General features: G+C 43.8%; 1 protein-coding gene across 1 annotated transcript; it reads left to right on the top strand.

Moving 5' to 3' along the window:
* Positions 1–665: 665 nt before the first annotated feature.
* LOC311108384 (synaptotagmin-14-like) lies at positions 666–17368 on the top strand (the record flags this gene model as incomplete). Its single annotated transcript, XM_084151018.1, has 14 exons — positions 666–678; positions 2862–2912; positions 7095–7241; positions 8041–8381; positions 8637–8862; positions 9491–9643; positions 9752–10005; positions 11661–11831; positions 13732–13905; positions 14003–14095; positions 15404–15581; positions 15797–15853; positions 16802–16917; positions 17159–17368. The coding sequence occupies 14 exons, from the start codon at positions 666–668 to the stop codon at positions 17357–17359; spliced, it is 2175 nt and encodes a 724-aa protein (XP_084007144.1). The 3' UTR covers positions 17360–17368.
* Between the last annotated feature and the right edge of the window lie 1744 nt (positions 17369–19112).

The raw sequence follows: 19112 nt of genomic DNA, 5'->3' as shown, positions 1-19112 counted from the left end.
TCAATTCTCTGGCAACAGCTCTGGTGGACATTCCTGCAGTCAGCATGCCTATTGCACGCTCCCTCAAAACTTGAGACATCTGTGGCATTGTGTTGTGTGACAAAACTGCACATTTTAAAGTGCACCTGTGCAGTGATCATGCTGTTTAATCAGCTTCTTGATATGCCACACCTGTCAGGTGGATGGATTATCTTGGCAAAGGAGAAATGCTCACTAACAGGGATGTAAACATCTCCCAAAATTTGAGAGAAATGAGCTTTTAGTGTGTATGGAACATTTCTGGGATCGGTTATTTCAGCTCAGGAAACATGGGACCAACACTTTACATTTTGCGTTTATAATTTTGTTCAGTGTATAAATATGACAAATATTTTTACTTAATGACAGTATGCATTACATAAAATAGCCTATTTGATACACACATAATGCATTAATGTTGACCTATACACTTTTTTATACATAATCCATCATGCAAATGAACAATTATTAAACTATTCATTGCAAATAACCTACTAGTTCTCATCGCACAGTAACCTACTAGTTCTCTACAGTCAGTGTGCGGTGTCGATGAACAGCGTCAAACAATGCCCCCCTCCTTCAAACAGAATAATAACTTACTCCCAGTTTTCACCCCCTTGCCTTGGACCAGTCCGAAACAGAACATCATGGCGATTGATGGTAAGTACACCGCCAACTTGCATGGGACATAGCTAGAATGCTTTGTGACAGTACCATTTATTCAGCAAGATAGATGTCTAGTAATGATATAGATGCACATTGCTGTGTCCGGTCAGCTTGGGCTGTAGGCAGCCTACATAGCAAGACGGAATGCTGAAGAGTAGACGCAAGAGGCAGGGATGTTGCGGTACCTTTATCGGATGCGCGCGCGTGACACTTTACTGAACCGCGCGAAGTGGTGCTGAAGTGGACAGCGACCAATACAATAAATGTGAGTCGGACATTACGTTGTCTTAGCTTAGTCGTATGCATGAACGTGTCCAAATCTTGATAGGCTACACAAATGCTTCGTTAGAAACAGGGTAGCATAGCCTAGTAAGTGTTCAAGTTTATTATAGGATAATAGGATGGGAACTTGAGGAGTGGTGCAGTCAGATAAATGCTGTCAAAGGTAGCCTACCTGTCAGTTTGTCTTTTTAAAGCTCCGAAAATGGATAGATTAAAAGCTGCATGGCTGCTTCTGGGCAATACTGTATGTGATACACATTTATAGGCTACGTGGTCACGTGTTGGTTGCTATCCCATCTCAGCACTGGAAGTGCTGCAGTCACACCTGGCAAATGTGGTGATATGAGAGGGAAGAGAGAGAGGAGAGACTCTCAGCTGTCAGCTGGTGAATGTGCTGGTCCTTAGCCAATACTCATCTATACTTTACTAGTCATTGGTGTAAATACACGAAATGTTTATCAATTACTTAGGCTTAGCTTTTCTGTAACCTATATCCATTTTCTTTAGGAGGCAGGCTTCGGCTCAACAGAAAATGGCATTGAGAGCAAATAGGAAGCATTTTCTGTAAGCTACAGATATTGCAGAAGATAGAAATGCTTTGCCTATTTTAAAGTGGTTTTGGTTTTTACCTGACTTGTTTGCTACATGGCTGATAGAAAAGATAGAAAAAGAGACTGATAGAAAAGCTCTACTGGTCATATAGGGCTACTGTCAAAGTAAAAGCATCATACATTTCTAAGCAGTAGCCTGTTTTGCACTATTTGAGCAACCTCAACGGGGAAGGAAAGCGTTAACCAAGCTGTTAGTCAAGTGGCTTAGACTCACAAGACAGAGTAGTGTAGAGGTTGATTTGTGTGAAAGGAGAGAGGTTGCCTCAGTGCCCTGACTGCCCTTGCTGCCTTATTGACCTCAGTGATGTCTTTCTATTTCCTTCTTCAATGTTGACTTCCTGTGTGTGCTCTGTCTCTGTAAACTCACACTCCATAGGGAGTATAGTACACATTCAGTAGTGAGAGTGTAGTTTGAGGGTGAAGAGCCAAGAGCCGGAGCTACTGTATGACTAAGAACTATAGTGCACTCTCTCTGTAGCCACTCAGAACAGTAAGTCCTACATGGCATAGTGCCAAGTATGTGTCTGTCTGTGTGTGTGTGTGTGTGTGTGTGTTTGTGTATTCATGTGTGTTTGTCTTTATTGTCTTATGAGTTTGTGAAGGTTGGGATACGGGGTTAAGAACATTGATCTATTTACAGTGCATTCGGAAAGTATTCAGACCTCTTTACTTTTTCCACATTTTGTTGCGTTACAGCCTTATTCTAAAATGGAGTAAAAACAAAACAATCCTCATCAATCTACATACAATACCCCATAATGACAAAGTGAAAACAGGTTTTTAGATTTTTTTGCAAATATATTATAAATAAAAACAGAAATAGCTTATTTACATAAGTATATACTTTAAATAACGTAACAAAATGTGGAAAAAGTCAAGGGGTCTGAATACTTTCTGAATGCACTGTATATAAGTATACTCTGTGTTCTCTGTTCTATTTTACTTCTCAACGTTTCAATTAAATGCTTTAATGGACAGACACGTTTTGTTCCATTTTAAACCCCTATTCAGTTATGATTACTCACAGATAAGGAATTGAACCCTTTAGTGAATTCCTCCAGTGAAAGAGCTTCTCAATATGTAATGGGACAGTGCCTTGATAAATCTAATTGAATGTAATTAAACACTTGATAACTCCATGAGATTAGTTGGCTCGAGTTAATTAGTGTGACATCTGCCTCAGTAGCCTATGGAGGAGCCAACATAGGAGCCAACATATGGCGTCCTTTAGACCCAGAGCAATATCTTAACCCCTGACCCCTGACGCTCGTACTTACCCCTTAGGTGGTGGTGGGAGGAGCTGTGGCGTGCATGAGCTCATCTGTGCCAGACGAGGTAAGATCGGGGGGCCGTCCTGTTTGTCTGTCTGTCTCTCTGTCTGTACTCTACTGTACTCTATACTTCCTTGACTGTCTGCTTGACTGTACTTGTATCCCCCTAAAAGTAGAGAGATGGCTCCATCAAAGCACTTAGCTATCTGTTTTGCTTGTTTGGAACTTTTGAGTATAGAGGGCTACTCTATAGTTACACACTTCTAGAAGATTCTATATCTGTGTGTGACAGTGGAGGCTGGTGGGAGGAGCTATAGGGGGACGGGCTCATTGTAATGGCTGAAATTAAATTAATGGAACGGAGTCAAACATGTGGTTTCCATATGTTTGATACCGTTCCAAAAAATTCCATTCCAGCCATTACAATGATCCCTCCTCCTATAGCTCATCCCACCAGCCTCCACTGGTGTGTGAATTATGAATGTGTGGCATGTCAAGTTTTAGACCTCTTCTCCAGAGAAGGCAACAGTATTCATGATTTATTTACCACATAGGTTTTGTTTCATATATGGGGGGGGGCATATGTAAGCAACGTTTGCAGATTAACCACTTTCGTTTAAATAAATGTGCCCTACATTTCCTTAGTAACCTCAAACACGCATACAATGGCACTCTGATACTGGGTCCTGAAAAAGAGTTCAACAAATATTGCCATTGCTACCATGCTCAGCTAGTCAGGCGGCAGGTAGTCTAGCGGTTAGAGCTGTGGGCCAGTAACCGAAAGGTAGCTGGTTCTAATACCAGAGCCGATAATGTGAAAAATCTGTCAATGTGCCCTTGAGCAAGGCACTTAACCATAATTTGCTCCAGGGGTGCTGTACTCCTATTGGCTGACCCTGTAAAACAACACATGTCACTGCACCTATCTGGTGTATGTGACAATAAAGCATTTATTTTTTTGTCTGAATGTAAACAGCGAATTATGCAAAGAGGAAATACTAGAATAAATATGGCCTTTTTTTCTTTTCTTCTTAGCAATATTTAATTGTCATATCATAGACTATTTTTTCATTACAAACATGGTACACATTTGTCAGAGGAACTCAGCTGTTAACATATACTCCATTAGTTGGATGTCATATTTTCATGTTCTTTTACTTTAAATTCGTTTTTTTTTTGTGAACTGCATTTTACAGAATTTTGTTTCTGTTACCTGGAAAACAAATGTAGCCCTGCGGCTTGGGAGTTCAAGTTCAGTTCACATACTGTACAGCAGAACGTGGTTGTTGTTTTCTTTCTCTGATGCTCGGTTCATAGATTGCCCTTGGGAAAACACAACACACACACAAACACATGCACATGCACACGCACATGCACACGCACACGCACACACACACACACACGCACGCACGCACGCACGCACGCACGCACGCACGCACGCACGCACGCACGCACGCACACACACACACACACACACACACACACACACACACACACACACACACACACACACACACACACACATACATACTGTACATACACACAAACACACACACACACACACACCACTACCCATTCACCTCCACCCCTGCTCTTACACACACACACACACACACACACACACACACACACACACACACACACACACACACACACACACACACACACACACACACACACACACACACACACACACATACATACTGTACATACACACAAACACACACACACACACCACTACCCATTCACCTCCACCCCTGCTCTTACACACACACACACACACACACACACACACACACACACACACACACACACACACACACACACACACACACACACACACACACACACACACACACACACACCAAATCCACTCTTCTGCTATGGAAACTCATCATACGAACCCATCCCATCTGTCAGTATGAGATGAATAAGTCCACAGTATCCATGACTTCACTCACCACCAGCCTCCATTGCCTTATAACAGTAATCCTTAGTGAGTGCAGAGCGGGACAACAGCATCTCACTACGAGTGCTGATCTAGGATCAGCTCTCCCTGTCCATATAATCATCTTCATTAAGATCTAAAAGGCAAAACTGATCTTAAATCAGCACTTATACTCTGAGACTTTGTGAATACAGGTTCAGGTCAGGTTAGCATGGGGCTAGCTAATGGCTAACGCTCCACCAGCGTCTGTCAATGAGAGAGGCATCCGGTTACTGCAGGTGTTTGAATTATTTAGGAGCAGTTGACATGCTCACAGCAGTAGCTTAGGAAGTGTCACCACCACACTCAGGTCAGGGACAGGGACATACAGCACAGTACAGTTAAGCCTGGCTTTTGGACTTCAGGGTCACTTCAGGACCGAATTTGACTCAATTACCAGAATTGTCACCAGTGAGAGAGGATGGGTACTGTAACTGTGTCAGGTGTTGGGTGTTGAGAATCAAGGAATTGTTTTACCAAATGCGAAAGATCACCACATGGTCTCGAAGCGTTGTTACAGCTTTTGGTTATGTTGGACTCAATATTAGGATCATAACCAATTTTTGTGGTTTTGGACTTATTAGAAAGTCATTTTCTTTGTGTTAGACTCAATAATTACCTTGGATAACCGGATTACCACTAAGAGGAACAACACACAACACTGCTGTTTTGACAGAATGGAAGAATTCACCGTAGGCTAGACGTGAGGCATTTGAGACACATACTGAATTGAAGGCTGCTAGAATGGAGAAGGTGAGCTGTGCACATGGGTTATTGTTCTCATATCTCTCCCTCTCTTTCCCTATTTTCGCTGAGCTTTGACTATCAGTCTATCCTTTTGGGAGAGAAGGAGACAGGAGAAGCCACTACTTCTTGTCAGTTCTCAGGCTTTAGTGGTCTCTGCCTGTTGCCATGGTGAGAAGAAGAGATAGTCCACGAGAAGTAGTTCCTTCTGAACTCAGTCAGGGTTGGATGAATGGTGGACCTTTTCCTCTGGAGATGTAGTGTGAACGAGAGCTGTAATGCCTTCACTCCTCAGGCAATAGAAGTTTTCATATTGATGATCTTCCGCCCACGATACTCTGCCAACGACCCTTCATAGTTTCTGAATGATTCTCATTGTTTCTGAATTGTTCTGTGGCAGTGCATGTGCATGTCAGATCTAAATGGAGGCTCTCATGTGGACCTTTGATGTATGTTCGGAACCTTTCTGGCAGCTCTGTGTAATTTTTGTAACTTAACGCCCACTCATACACCTGTGGCTATTCAATGGCCTGTATATTGTCCATTAACTACCCTGTTTCCATAACTACAATTCCAACTACAACCCCAAATGAATGGGAAAGATAAGCACCATATCATTTCCAGATCTTATTTGGTGCTTACTCTTTCCATTCATTTGGGGTTGAGGCATATAGATGGATCGACAGAATTGATGGCGTGAGACATGGATTCATCTTGACATCTGACAAACTTACATTTTTGACTGTAATATCCCTTTAAAGCTATTTGTGCCCAAGAGTTGGTTTGTCCCTGTTTGTCCCTGTATCTCTGGTCCCCTGTAGCTCAGTTGGTAGAGCATGGCGCTTGCAACGCCAGGGTTGTGGGTTCGTTTCCCACGGGGGGGGCCAGTTTGAAAATGTATGCACTCACTAACTGTAAGTCGCTCTGGATAAGAGCATCTGCTAAATGACTTAAATGTAAATGTATCTGCTTATCAGTGAAACTCAGTACCTCAGAGGCCTCCAGTAAAAATAGCACATCAGCAAGAACAGTGGGATGCTGCTTAGTAACATGAAGTGTTGTTGGCCTGCATAAAAGTGTCTGCTGAGCCTTTCAAGTGAAAAATGAATCACAAACTGAACTGTACTGTGATGGTGACACTATCGGGTCATTCACTAGGGAGCATACTCACACTGTCTCCTTCATTTGTCTCTGTTGTCTTCTCCCCCTCTTCTTTTATGTCTATATATGTCTGTCTGTCTGTTCTCCTCTCTCTCTCTCTCTCTCTCTCTCTCTCTCTCTCTCTCTCTCTCTCTCTCTCTCTCTCTCTCTCTCTCTCTCTCTCTCTCTCTCTCTCTCTCTCTCTCTCTCTCTCTCTCTCTCTCTCTCTCTCTCTCTCTCTCTCTCTCTCTCTCTCTCTCTCTCTCTCTCTCTCTCTCTCTCTCTCTCTCTCTCTCTCTCTCTCTCTCTCTCTCTCTCTCTCTCTCTCTCTCTCTCTCTCTCTCTCTCCCTACCTCTCTCTCTCTCCCTCCTCAGTGTCTCCTGAGCTGCTAGGGGTCCTGTCTTCCATTGCGGCCTTCATGGCCCTGATGGCTGTCTTTTTTCTTTACCTCAGCAACAAGCTGTCAGTGGAGAGCACAAGTGACCTGTCATGTCTAGACGACTATAGGCCCGACCAGCAAGGTAAACCCGTCAAGGTGTATAACACTCAAAGTCTGTAAACAGTTTGTTTATTGTTCTATGGGCCTGTGCTAGTTTCTCTGACTAAAATTAAGCCTAGTTCTGGACTGAAAATAATATTTTTCTTGTCCAGGTTTAGGCTTAATCTGGGTCTAGGAAATTGTCCCAAAATGATACAAATAAATCCATATATACAGTATGATTGTCTGACTATGTGATGAGTACTGAGGATACGAAGAGGCAGGACGCAGACATCAACAGTTTTAAAGGTTTACTTAACACTGAGCAAGAGAACAACAAAGAGTGAGTACACGACAAGACACTAACAATCACACACAACACATCACTGAACAGTCCAGGGCTATATAGTGGTGGTGATGAGATGATGAGGTGCAGGTGCGCTGGAGGTGATTAGGGTGCGTTGGGTTTCCATTCCGGTGTTGCCGAGGTGGTGAGCTCAGTCCGGTGGCTCAGTAGACCGGCGAATCAGAGCTGGTGAGATACATGCTTGTGGGTGAGAATGTTGTGAATAGACATTATCCTTATTCCCTACCACAGATTCTCCTCCTCATACTTGTATAAAGTTTAAGTCATGGATGTCAGACAGTAATACCTGGACCACACACTCTCATGAACCAAATGTCCCTGCCAGAGCTGAGATGATGAGATAATCTAGAACCCACCAGACAGTGTGGAGAAGGACAGAAGCCCCAGTCATCAGCGAATCCACCAAACATGGCATTCTTCAAGAGCTTCGGTCAAAACCTACCATCTGTCAACATCTCCTCCATCTTGGATTCAGTCAGCAGCAGAGTGGACAACCTAGCCAGCGCTGTCACTGATGCCACCTACAGCGTCAGTGACCAGCTGACCGAGCTCAGCGACCAGGTTATCAAGAAGGTGCAGACAGAGGAGGAGGAGGCTGCGGAAACGGCAAAGGGGGGCCAGGACAGCAAGGAAGGGAAGGCCCAGGAAGGGATGGCCGAGTCAGTGAGGAGCAAAATCAAGCGGCAGGCTTCTGAGGCCTGCTCAAGCTTGACAGACTACAGCTCCAAGCTTAACCAATCCAGTGACTTCGGTTTGAAGAACAACCAATCGAGTGACGTGACCGCAGAGGACTATGTTCCAGCCCAATTGGAATGGGTGTGGAAAGACGGAGGCTGGCGAGCCGTAAAACCAGGGGAGAGTTCTGCGGAGGACAAGGAACAAGAAGAGAAAAGGAAGGAGGAAGAGAAGAAGAAGGAGGAGGAGAAAAGGAAGGAAGAAGAGAAGAAGAAGGAGGAGGAGAGGCTGAAACAGGTGGAGGAGAAGAAAAATAGCCATCAGGAGACCATAGAGGAAGAGCCCGAAGATATAGAAACCAGCTTGTCCCCTAAAGAGAACCACGCTACTTGTCAGGACAAAAAGGGCCAGAAAGAGGACAAATCCAATGGGGTCCACCAGAGTGACGACCATAGCGATCCACCACAATCTCCTTGCCATGAGGAAGAGTGGAGAGCATCCAAAAAGAAAAAGAAGGGGGAAGCTGAAGAGGAGGAGAATGAGGTGAGCCCTGAGGGAGATGGAGAGCGGAACGAGACTGAAGCCGCTATATCTCCTGCTTCTGAGAAAGAGAAGAAAGAGAGTGACAAGAAGAAAGAGAAGGGGAAAGAGAAGAAAGAGAAGGGGAAAGAGAAGAAAGAGAAGGGGAAAGAGAAGAAAGAGAAGGGGAAAGAGAAGAAAGAGAAGGGGAAAGAGAAGAAAGAGAAGGGGAAAGAGAAGAAAGAGAGTGACAAGAAGAAGAAGACAGGGGATAAAGGTGAGAGGGTATGCTGCTTCCCTCCAAATGTCTCTCTGGATCTCTCCTCCTACACTCTTCTACCACCTCTTCTGTGACATGTTAATGAACTGAAGTCAAAAGTTCTAATGCTGTCTGTGGCTGTCATGTTTACACTTTCAGTTCTTTCTCCTCACGGCTTTACCTATTTCTCTCAAATGATTGTTATAGATGTGATAGCGGAATAGCTTACCAGTTAGAAATATGATAATTTTCTTCTCTGACGTTCAGCTAAGATCAAGTGTAGTATCCATTCTTATCAGTCTGATATCTACTACTTCTCCTATCTGGAGAACATGAAATAGATTTTTGAAACAGGGAGATGGAATATGGGTAAAAAAAATGCTCCTTACATTTTTGGGGGACATAAGTTGTGTCTTATGTTGGCTGATTGTCATGATGTACTATGATCTTGTGTGTGTATCTGTTTGTCCAGACCAGAGCTGCCCAGAGCGTGGCTCTGAGGAGGACAGTGAGGAGGACAGATCAGGGAGACACTCTGAACCCTCAGCCCAGCACAGAGCCTCAGTCTGGGACAACAGACATAAACCCACCAGTGATCACAGCAGTGAGGCCTCCATTGGACAAAGTGAGAAAATCATTGATGTGACAACAGACATAGAAACGCATGCACACACACACATCCAAGATGTTTACTAAGTCACAGATTAATCGTATCCATCACTCTGTTCCACAGCCGACAATATCCAGCGGATGAGACGGGGCTCTCCACTCAACGAGCTCCAGCCTCCCCCGTATCAGGACGTGGATAGACCGGTCCGGGTGTCTCGCTCGCGGTCGGAAGCAGGGGGCCTTGAGGATTCGTACCCAGACGGCAATGGTACAAGGTGCTCCAGCGAGGCCAGCGTTGACCAGGACACTACGAGTTACCTCAACAAGGGCTATGATGAGGATGTACCTAGTGACAGCACTGCCGTCCTGGGACCAGAGGTGAGCTAGGACAAAGACACTCATACACCAGATGGTGGACTGTTAGCATTTCCTATAGGAAACTGTGTCACGCTAGCCAGGCATGCCAACACTACCTGGGCATGCTCACTGGTGTAACACAAACCCCGCAAGGTGGGGGGGCCCAAACACAAATGTCTCTCAGCCTCATGGCAAAATGTGTAGAATAGCAGGAAAATAGCTTAGGGATTCTTGAAAGTCGGGATAATCCTTGTCCGGCAGGGAAACTATATTTCTATAGTTTACATTTTTATTTTGTTGGATTATTTGAATTCAAAATGTACATTTAGGGGAATTTTATAAGGAAAATATTTGTTTTGGGAATTTTCAAAATACAATATTATTCATTTCCATGTTGGCTCTATGCCTGGAAATGTACTTGTCCGGAGAAAACAATCCCAATTTCAAACTCTAAAAAGTGTTTAATAATGGATATTAACTGAGAAATTATATTATGTAGTTTCTTGCAATAGCCTTCTGTGACTTTAAAGAATATTGTTTCTCAAAACAATGATTCATAAAAGATGTGTCCGGAGATTTGGTCAACTCCGTCAGATTTGTAAAAAATCCTAAATGAATCAGGAATGAGCAGGGTCAGCTATACCATAAGGACCCCTTATTCATGTCCTCATTACATGTAGTGCAACAAGACCACTCATGGTCTGTAAAGTTATTGGGATTCCATATTTTACAAATGTTTGTATTGAACTTTTATGTGTAGAGGCAAAAATATGTCTGTTTTGAGTATCTGTTGTCAACTCCGTCACTGATGGCTAACCCCCTTAAAATATTTTTTGGGGTCAATATCCTGAAAAGATTATTTAATCACTGTTCTATAACAATTGCTTAAACAATGGAAGTGTTTGCTGTGCTAGACCTAAGGGATAATGTTTGCTTTATAAATGTTTTTTTATGTTCTAAATCTAGAAAATGATGCCAAAATGCTAAATATTTTTGCCCTGGAGCATTTAATAGTGCTATAAAAGATTTGTATGACATATTTGAATAATCTAATGTTAGAATTAAACAATCAATGCCTTTAAACACTTTTTGGTGAAATGCCTTTCATGGTGTGTGACGGAGTTGTATTTTATGATTAAAAAACTAAACATGGTGTGATAGCTGATACTTTGATCTATCAAAATATATACTGTATTTCACATTTTGTTAATATTAAGACAAATATTTGTGGGAAAAGATTGTCCCGTCTTTCCAGAATCCCTGAGCTCTAAAACAGCAACATTTTCTCTCAGCCTCAAAATGTGTGTGTGTGTGTGTGTGTGTATGGGAGGGGGGGAGGGGGGCTTGCTCGAACCTTGTGGTTTCATGCATTAAAATGAATCTTATCATCCTCCCTCTCTCCTCTTTCTCTCTTTCACTCTCTGTCTCTCTAACACCCCCCTCCCACAGGATGGTTCACCATCCCATCTCCCCTTCACCCAGTGCTGTGTCCTGCTCTAAGGGCCTATATCAACCCTCACTCTGTGATGTCGCAGATGAGGACTGACTAACAGATTCATGCATTAAAATGCATATTTTCATTCTCTCTCTCTCTCTCTCTCTCTCTCTCTCTCTCTCTCTTTCTCTCTCTCTCTCTCTCTCTTTCTCTCTCTCTCTCTCCCCCCCTCCCCTCACAGGATGGTTCACCCTCCCAGCTCCCCGTGGGCTATGAGCCCGAGCCACTGGCCAAGTACGGCACGCTGGACGTGGCCTTCGAGTATGACTCGGGCGAGCAACACCTCGCCGTCACTGTCACCGCGGCAACCGACATCCCTGCGCTCAAACAGACAGGCAACATCGCGTGGCAGGTGAACTTTACTGTTGTACTTGTCTTTCTTGCTCTCACACTTAAACATATTTTCTTACTAGCACTGATTTTGCTGATAGCGGCTATTTTGAAGAAAGTTTTACTTGCAATGATTGTGATATGTGATCGTACCTTCCTTAGTTGCCAGCACTGACTGCAAGTTGCTCTGGATAAGAGCATCTGCTTCAGTTGAAGTTATATGGAAATTATAAACTCAGCAAAAAAAGAAACGTCCTCTCACTGTCAACTGCGTTTATTTTCAGCAAACTTAACATGTGTATGAACATAACAAGATTCAACAACTGAGACATAAACTGAACAAGTTCCACAGACATGTGACTAACAGAAATTGAATTATGTGTCCCTGAACCAAGGGGGGGGGGTGGGGGGGTCAAAATCAAAAGTAACAGTCAGTATCTGGTGTGGCCACCAGCTACATTAAGTACTGCAGTGCATCTCCTCCTCATGGACTGCACCAAATTTGCCAGTTCTTGCTGTGAGATGTTACCCCACTCTTCCACCTCGCCCTCACCCTCCGATCCAACAGGTCCCAGACGTGCTCAATGGGAATGAGATCCGGGTTCTTCGCTGGCAATGGAAGAACACTGGCCATGGAAGACATTCCTGTCTTGCAGGAAATCACGCACAGCATGAGCAGTATGGCTGGTGGCATTGTCATGCTGGAGGGTCATGTCAGGATGAGCCTGCAGGAAGGGTACCACATGAGGGAGGAGGATGTCTTCCCAGTAAAGCACAGCGTTGAGATTGCCTGCAATGACAACAAGCTCAGTCCGATGATGCTGTGACACACCGCCCGAGACCATGACGGACCCTCCACCTCCAAATTGATCCCGCTCCAGAGTACAGGCCTCGGTGTAACGCTCATTCCTTCGACGATAAACGCAAATCCGACCATCACCCCTGGTGAGACAAAACCGCGACTCGTCAGTGAAGAGCACTTTTTGCCAGTCCTGTCTGGTCCAGCGACGGTGGGTTTGTGCCCATAGGCGAGGTTGTTGCCGGTGATGTCTGGTGAGGATCTGCCTTACAACAGGCCTACAAGCCCTCAGTCCAGCCTCTCTCAGCCTATTGCGGAAAGTCTGAGCACTGATGGAGGGATTGTGCGTTCCTGGTGTAACTCGGGCAGTTGTTGTTGCCATCCTGTACCTGTCCCACAGGTGTGATGTTCGGATGTACCGATCCTGTGCAGGTGTTGTTACACGTGGTCTGCCACTGCGAGGACGATCAGCTGTCCGTCCTGTCTCCCTGTAGCGCTGTCTTAGGCGTCTCACAGTACGGACATTGCAATTTATTGCCCTGGCCACATCTGCAGTCCTCATGCCTCCTTGCAGCATGCCTAAGGCACGTTCACGCAGACCCTGAGCATCTTTCTTTTGGTGTTTTTCAGAGTCAGTAGAAAGGCCTCTTTAGTGTCCTAAGTTTTCATAACTGTGACCTTAATTGCCTACCGTCTGTAAGCTGTTAGTGTCTTAACGACCGTTCCACAGGTGCATGTTCATTAATTGTTTATGGTTTATTGAACAAGCATGGGAAACAGTGTTTAAACCCTTTACAATGAAGATCTGTGAAGTAATTTGGATGTTTACGAATTATCTTTGAAAGACAGGGTCCTGAAAAAGGGACGTTTCTTTTTTTGCTGAGTTTACAAAATTAGACAAAACATATTATAAACCTTATGATAAGGCATTATAAAGGCTCATACATGCCTATAACAAGCTATAAAGCATTATACCAAACTCTCCTCCTGGAAATCTGCCACCTTAATTTAGCACACCTTATCAGGTATGTTAGGTTAGGTTTGGACTGAAAACCTGCAGGACGATAGATCTCCAGGAAGATGGTTGGGCAGCGCTGCTTTAAGTAAAGTGTTACCTATGTAGGTACACCTGGTACTACTGCCCACTAAGAAGCAGCGGGCCAAGACGGGGGTGCAGAGGGGGCCGTGCCCAGTGTTCACAGAGACCTTCCGCTTCTCCCGGGTGGAGCAGGAGGCACTGGCGGACCACGCAGTCCGGTTCCGCCTCTACAGCATCAGGAGGATGAAGAAGGAGAAGGTTTGGGGAAAAAACAAACATGTATGCAATCATTTTTGTAAGTCAGTTTGGATAAAAGCATCTGCTAAATATATTAATATATTATTATTTATGTTAGGTGTTGGGCGAGAAGGTTTTCTATTTGACTAAACTCAACCTGCAGGGAAAGATGACACTGCCCGTTACACTGGAGCCTGGCACAGCACTAATGGTGAGTGGCTGGGGAGATAGGGGTAGAAAGGGGTGTGTGTGTGTGCGTGTGCTTTTTTTGTTTTACTATACTTGTGAGGACTAGAAAATAGAATTCGGACAAGTGACATTTGGCCAGTCCTAAAAAGGAAAAGGATTAAGGTTTAGGAGTTAGGGTTAGGTTTTGGGTTAAGGTTGGGTTTAGGGAAAATAGGATTTTGAATGGGAATCTATTGTTGGTCCCCAAAAAGTCCTCACAAGTATAGTAATACACAACTGTGTGTCTGGTAGGGGTCTGTTTGTGCAATTTCGTGCCAGTAAGAAGTAGCCTGATTTGTATGATGTCCACTTAGATAAATGATCAGTATAGGCTATCATTTACAATGCATGCACTATAATGGTACAGTAACTCGTAGACTAACCTCGTCCACAGGCTCGAATTGCTGGCACATAGAGCCTGGTAATGGTGTGGATTTACTGAGTGACATGATAATCAATTCAAATTCTGAGCAACTCACACGACTATGAGGCGTGGCTCCAAATCGAGGCGGCAAAGTGTTTGTTATGGTGCACAACGGAAATAATTCCCTGGAACCCAAGGTAGTAGGAACACATCGTAGTAGGAACACATAACACAACATCTTTTAAATGGTAGGTTCGTCTAGCCAGCTATCTAAACTTTTAGTAATCATGGTCGAATTACACTCACTCAGATATCATATTAAAACTGCAAACATTTCTCTCCACCCAATGGCAAAATGCGTAGAATTGCAGGAAATTTGTTGTAAAACTGCACATTTTAGTCTCTGCCCCATGGCAAAGTTAATAGAATTACATGAAATGAGTTATAAAATTACTAACTCTTCTCTTCACTCCATGGCAAAATGTGTAGAATTGCAGCAAACTTGCTTTAAAACTTCAACATGTTCTCTATGCCCCATGGCAAGATGTGTGGAATTGAAGGAAATTAACTCTAAAATGTTTCGCTCGCAAGGCTAGGGCCGGCTCTGGCTGCATGTGTGGGTATGGATGTGGGTCCGCAGACCCGCGAGCCACCAAGGCCCCTCATGATGAGTTCAGATGTTTTGTCGCCCCCACACATCGAAGTTGCCCATCCATGCTAGATAGTGATGGAGTGATAGATCAGCCAATTTAAAAAAGCGGTTGTTTTGTCCGCTCCTGTGGCGGTCAAAAACCAGACGGCTCGACAGAGAGCCTTTAGACAAGGCATAGTCTCACCCAATCCAAGCCATTCAGTTGCATTGTACTGATTCCTACCTGCCTCTAACTCTGCATGTGGTGTTGTCTGTCCTCTCCTTTCTCCCTACAGGGCTGTGGGTCGTTGGTGAGTGTGTCTCGTAGTGCAGGGGCTCTGTCCTACCGTTCCACCGGGGACTCCACACCAGAGATCCTACTGGGCCTCATCTACAACTCCACCACTGGTAGGCTCTCTGCAGAGGTCATCCAGGGCAGCCACTTCAAGAACACAGCCTCAGACAAACCTCCCAGTGAGTGGACAATGAACATTAGGACGTTGTGTCTATTTTCTGTTGTCTTTGATAATGTTATGGAGTAGTTGGGTAGCTTAGCATTCAAATCCATAGAACTGAATGCATGCTCTTATTCCTATTGTTGTGGGTCTATCAGCTATTTACTTCAGCAGTCTTTATACTCAAACTCTCTTTCCTCCTTCCTTTGTGGCCCTCTGTGTGGTGTGTCCCAGGTGGTCTGTTTTGTTGTATAAAACAGTTAATAGGGGGACAACTTTACATCATGAGAGGTGAGTCCTCTTATCAATCCATACACCTCTTTCAGTCGTCGTCACAATAGTGACTCACTGTCTGTTCCTCTCTGTGTCTACTGATAATTTTGGCATATTGGGAAAGAGAACAAAACATCGTATCGTGAAAAAGAACCAAAAAGTGACTGGTATCAAAAAGCAATTCGTATTCTATTGTGGTTCAACACCATTTTTGTATCTTTTTTTATTTTACCAGGTTAGTCTCGTTTAATAATCACTTTTACGAGAGACCTGGCTAGAATAGCAGCACACAAAGTTGCAGACACATTTACCACATAAAACACAAAAAAATTATTTTACACATTGAAAACATTGACAGTTCCCCCCAACCCTTTATTTTCCATAATAGTGTTTAAGCTAGCTTTAAACTAATTTATAGGGATGAGCTCCTGCAATTTCAGGACCTTTTGAAGCTCATTCCAGGCCGAAGGGGCAGAGAACGGGAAAGCTTTTTCACCTAGCTCTGTACGGGTCTTAGGCACAATCAACAAAACACAGTCAGGTGAGCGCAGGCGGTAGTTTTAATTTGTCTGCTGGACAATGTAATTACGCAAGTAAAATGATAGCTGTCTCAATATGGCCTTTAATATAAAAACGTACTAATGATTTGATCTCTGAAGAGCTAAGGAAGGCCAGCCCACTTTCATATAGAGGGTACAGTGATGAGTGAGGGCTTTGGAGTTAGTAACAAACTTCAGCGCCCCATGGTACACAGTGTCCAGCATATGTAATGATGCCACAGGGGCATACATATACAAGATATCACCATAATCAACTACAGGCACAAAATAATAGAATTACAATAGAATATAGATGACTTGAAGATCTTCTATTGAAGATCTATCTACAGCAATTCGCCATTCGTCTCCACTAGATGGCAGCCCCTCAACATCCTCCCCCCTTCTCTTTTTGTCCCTCCTTCCACAGACACCTATGTGAAGCTGACCATGCTCGACTCCAAGGGCAAGGAGATGTCCAAGTGCAAGACGTCGGTGTGCCGCGGCCAGCCCAACCCTACTTACAAGGAGACCTTTGTCTTCCAGGTGTGTGTGAGTGAGTGAGTGAGTGAGTGAGTGAGTGAGTGAGTGAGTGAGTGAGTGAGTGAGTGAGTGAGTGAGTGAGTGAGTGAGTGAGTGAGAGAGAGAGAGAGAGAGAGAGAGAGAGAGAGAGAGAGAGAGAGAGAGAGAGAGAGAGAGAGAGAGAGAGAGAGAGAGAGAGAGAATGAATACATTTTACATACATGAACCCTGACAAACAACCCACCCCATCTCTGTTTTCTTCCAGGTGGCCCTCTTCCAGCTGTCCGAGGTCTCCCTGGTGGTGTCGGTGTACAGCCGGAGGAGCAGCATGAAGGCCAGAGAGAGGGTGGGCTGGGTGTCCCTGGGGTTCAACAGCACCGGAGAGGAGCAGCAGGCCCACTGGAGCCAGATGAAGGAGGCAGAGGGACAGCAGGTGTGCCACTGGCACACACTCTTGGAATCTTGAACAGGTCTTAATGAGAATCACAAGATTTGATCTCGATGACATAGAATAACCTGTATAAATAATGGTGAAATTAAATGTTTAAATAGGAGGAGGAATATGATGGAGGATCTTGACCTCGGTGTTGAGAGGGGAATTGGTTCCTTGAGCTTCCTTCAGAGATGCAGACGAGGAGCTGAGGAACAATCCGTCCATGCTATGCATATGAACCTGTCATGGGATGTGTGTGAGGGTGCAGTGCTTTGAGAGGCACGTGGATTCCACATGGAGTCTCCGTTCATTAAGTGCTGCTTTAATACCATTTAATCCGTAAAACACCCACTTAACCTGAGAAAGACTGAATGGTTCTACACTCCACTGGTTCTTAGCAATGACTTCCTGCTCCTGTCATTGTCAATGGTGACTGTCAGACTGATCTTTTTAATACAATAGCTGATAGACCTCAATTATGAACTGGTCCTGAAATGGATACAACCGATCCTGAAATGGATGCAACTGCTACTGAAATGAACACAACTGGTCCTGAAATGGACCATTCAGTCTCAGATTGAGAACAATTTTGTGTAATTCATTTCCCATATTCTGGTCCATAATAGTATATTTGCATGTAATTGTTTACAGAAGATTATGAAAATATGACCATACATATCTCGTACAATGGACCATTTTCATCCTGAACGGAGGACCAAAGAGTGTGTGGAAGAACAACGACCAAAACAAGCCAGCCCCCTCACATTCTTCCGGGGTTGTACTGACCATAGAAATAGAATTACAAGAAGGGACAAAGCCCCTCAGACCACTGCAAATTAAATGATACACTCATGGATTCACTCAATATGGCCGACATGGTAATTCTATATCTATGGTACTGACTTCAAATGACACCAGCATATTAGTCATTTCTCAACTGACGCTCGCAGCCATCGGTAACGGGGATGATGCAATGGAAGACTGTTACCATGACTTAAAGCCAGCTGGGCCTGTAACGTGCTGCAACAACTATGCTAACGAGCTATGCTGATTTATACACTTTGTTACAGTTGCGTGACATTATGCAATATCAATTTTACTGATTTGTTATTTTTCGTCCTATTTTAGGGGTTTCTTTTTACAGCTGTTTCATCTCCCGTTATAATACCATGTCTTTGTGTGCATGTGTTCAAGAACACAAATACAAACTACATTTTCAGAGTGGTCTTACATAATGTGAGTCACATTTAGCATAATTTGAGAATAGAAAAACTATATTTGTTTTGTTGTGGCACACTGAATCAAACAACTCTGTAGCCTATATCATCCTTATAAAAGACCCAGCACCTTTCATGTATTACATATTAGCGCTACAGTGCCTTAAGAAAGTATTCACACATTCACACTTTTTCCACAATTTGTGTTACAGCCTGAATTTCAAATGAATTAAATTGACATTTTTTGTCACTGGCCTACACACACTACCCCATAATGTCAAAGTGGAAATTGTTTTAAAAAATAAAATAAAAATAAAACTGAAATATCTTGAGTCAATAAGTATTCAACCCCTTTGTTATGGCGAGCAAAAATGTGCTTAACAAGTCACATAATAAGTTGCATGGACTCACTCTGTGTGCAATAATAATGTTTAACATGATTTTTAAATGACCATCTCATCTCTGTACCCCACACATACAATTATCTGTAAGGTCCCCCAGTCGAGCTGTGAATTTCAAACAGATTCAACCAGAAAGACCAGGGAGGTTTTCCAACGCCTTGCAAAAAA

This window comes from Coregonus lavaretus, assembly GCF_964263955.1.
Source record: "Coregonus lavaretus genome assembly, chromosome: 33".
Lineage (NCBI taxonomy): Eukaryota > Metazoa > Chordata > Actinopteri > Salmoniformes > Salmonidae > Coregonus > Coregonus lavaretus.
The sequence above is the reverse complement of the archived record's forward strand: the minus strand, read 5'-3'. Positions and strand labels throughout refer to the sequence as shown.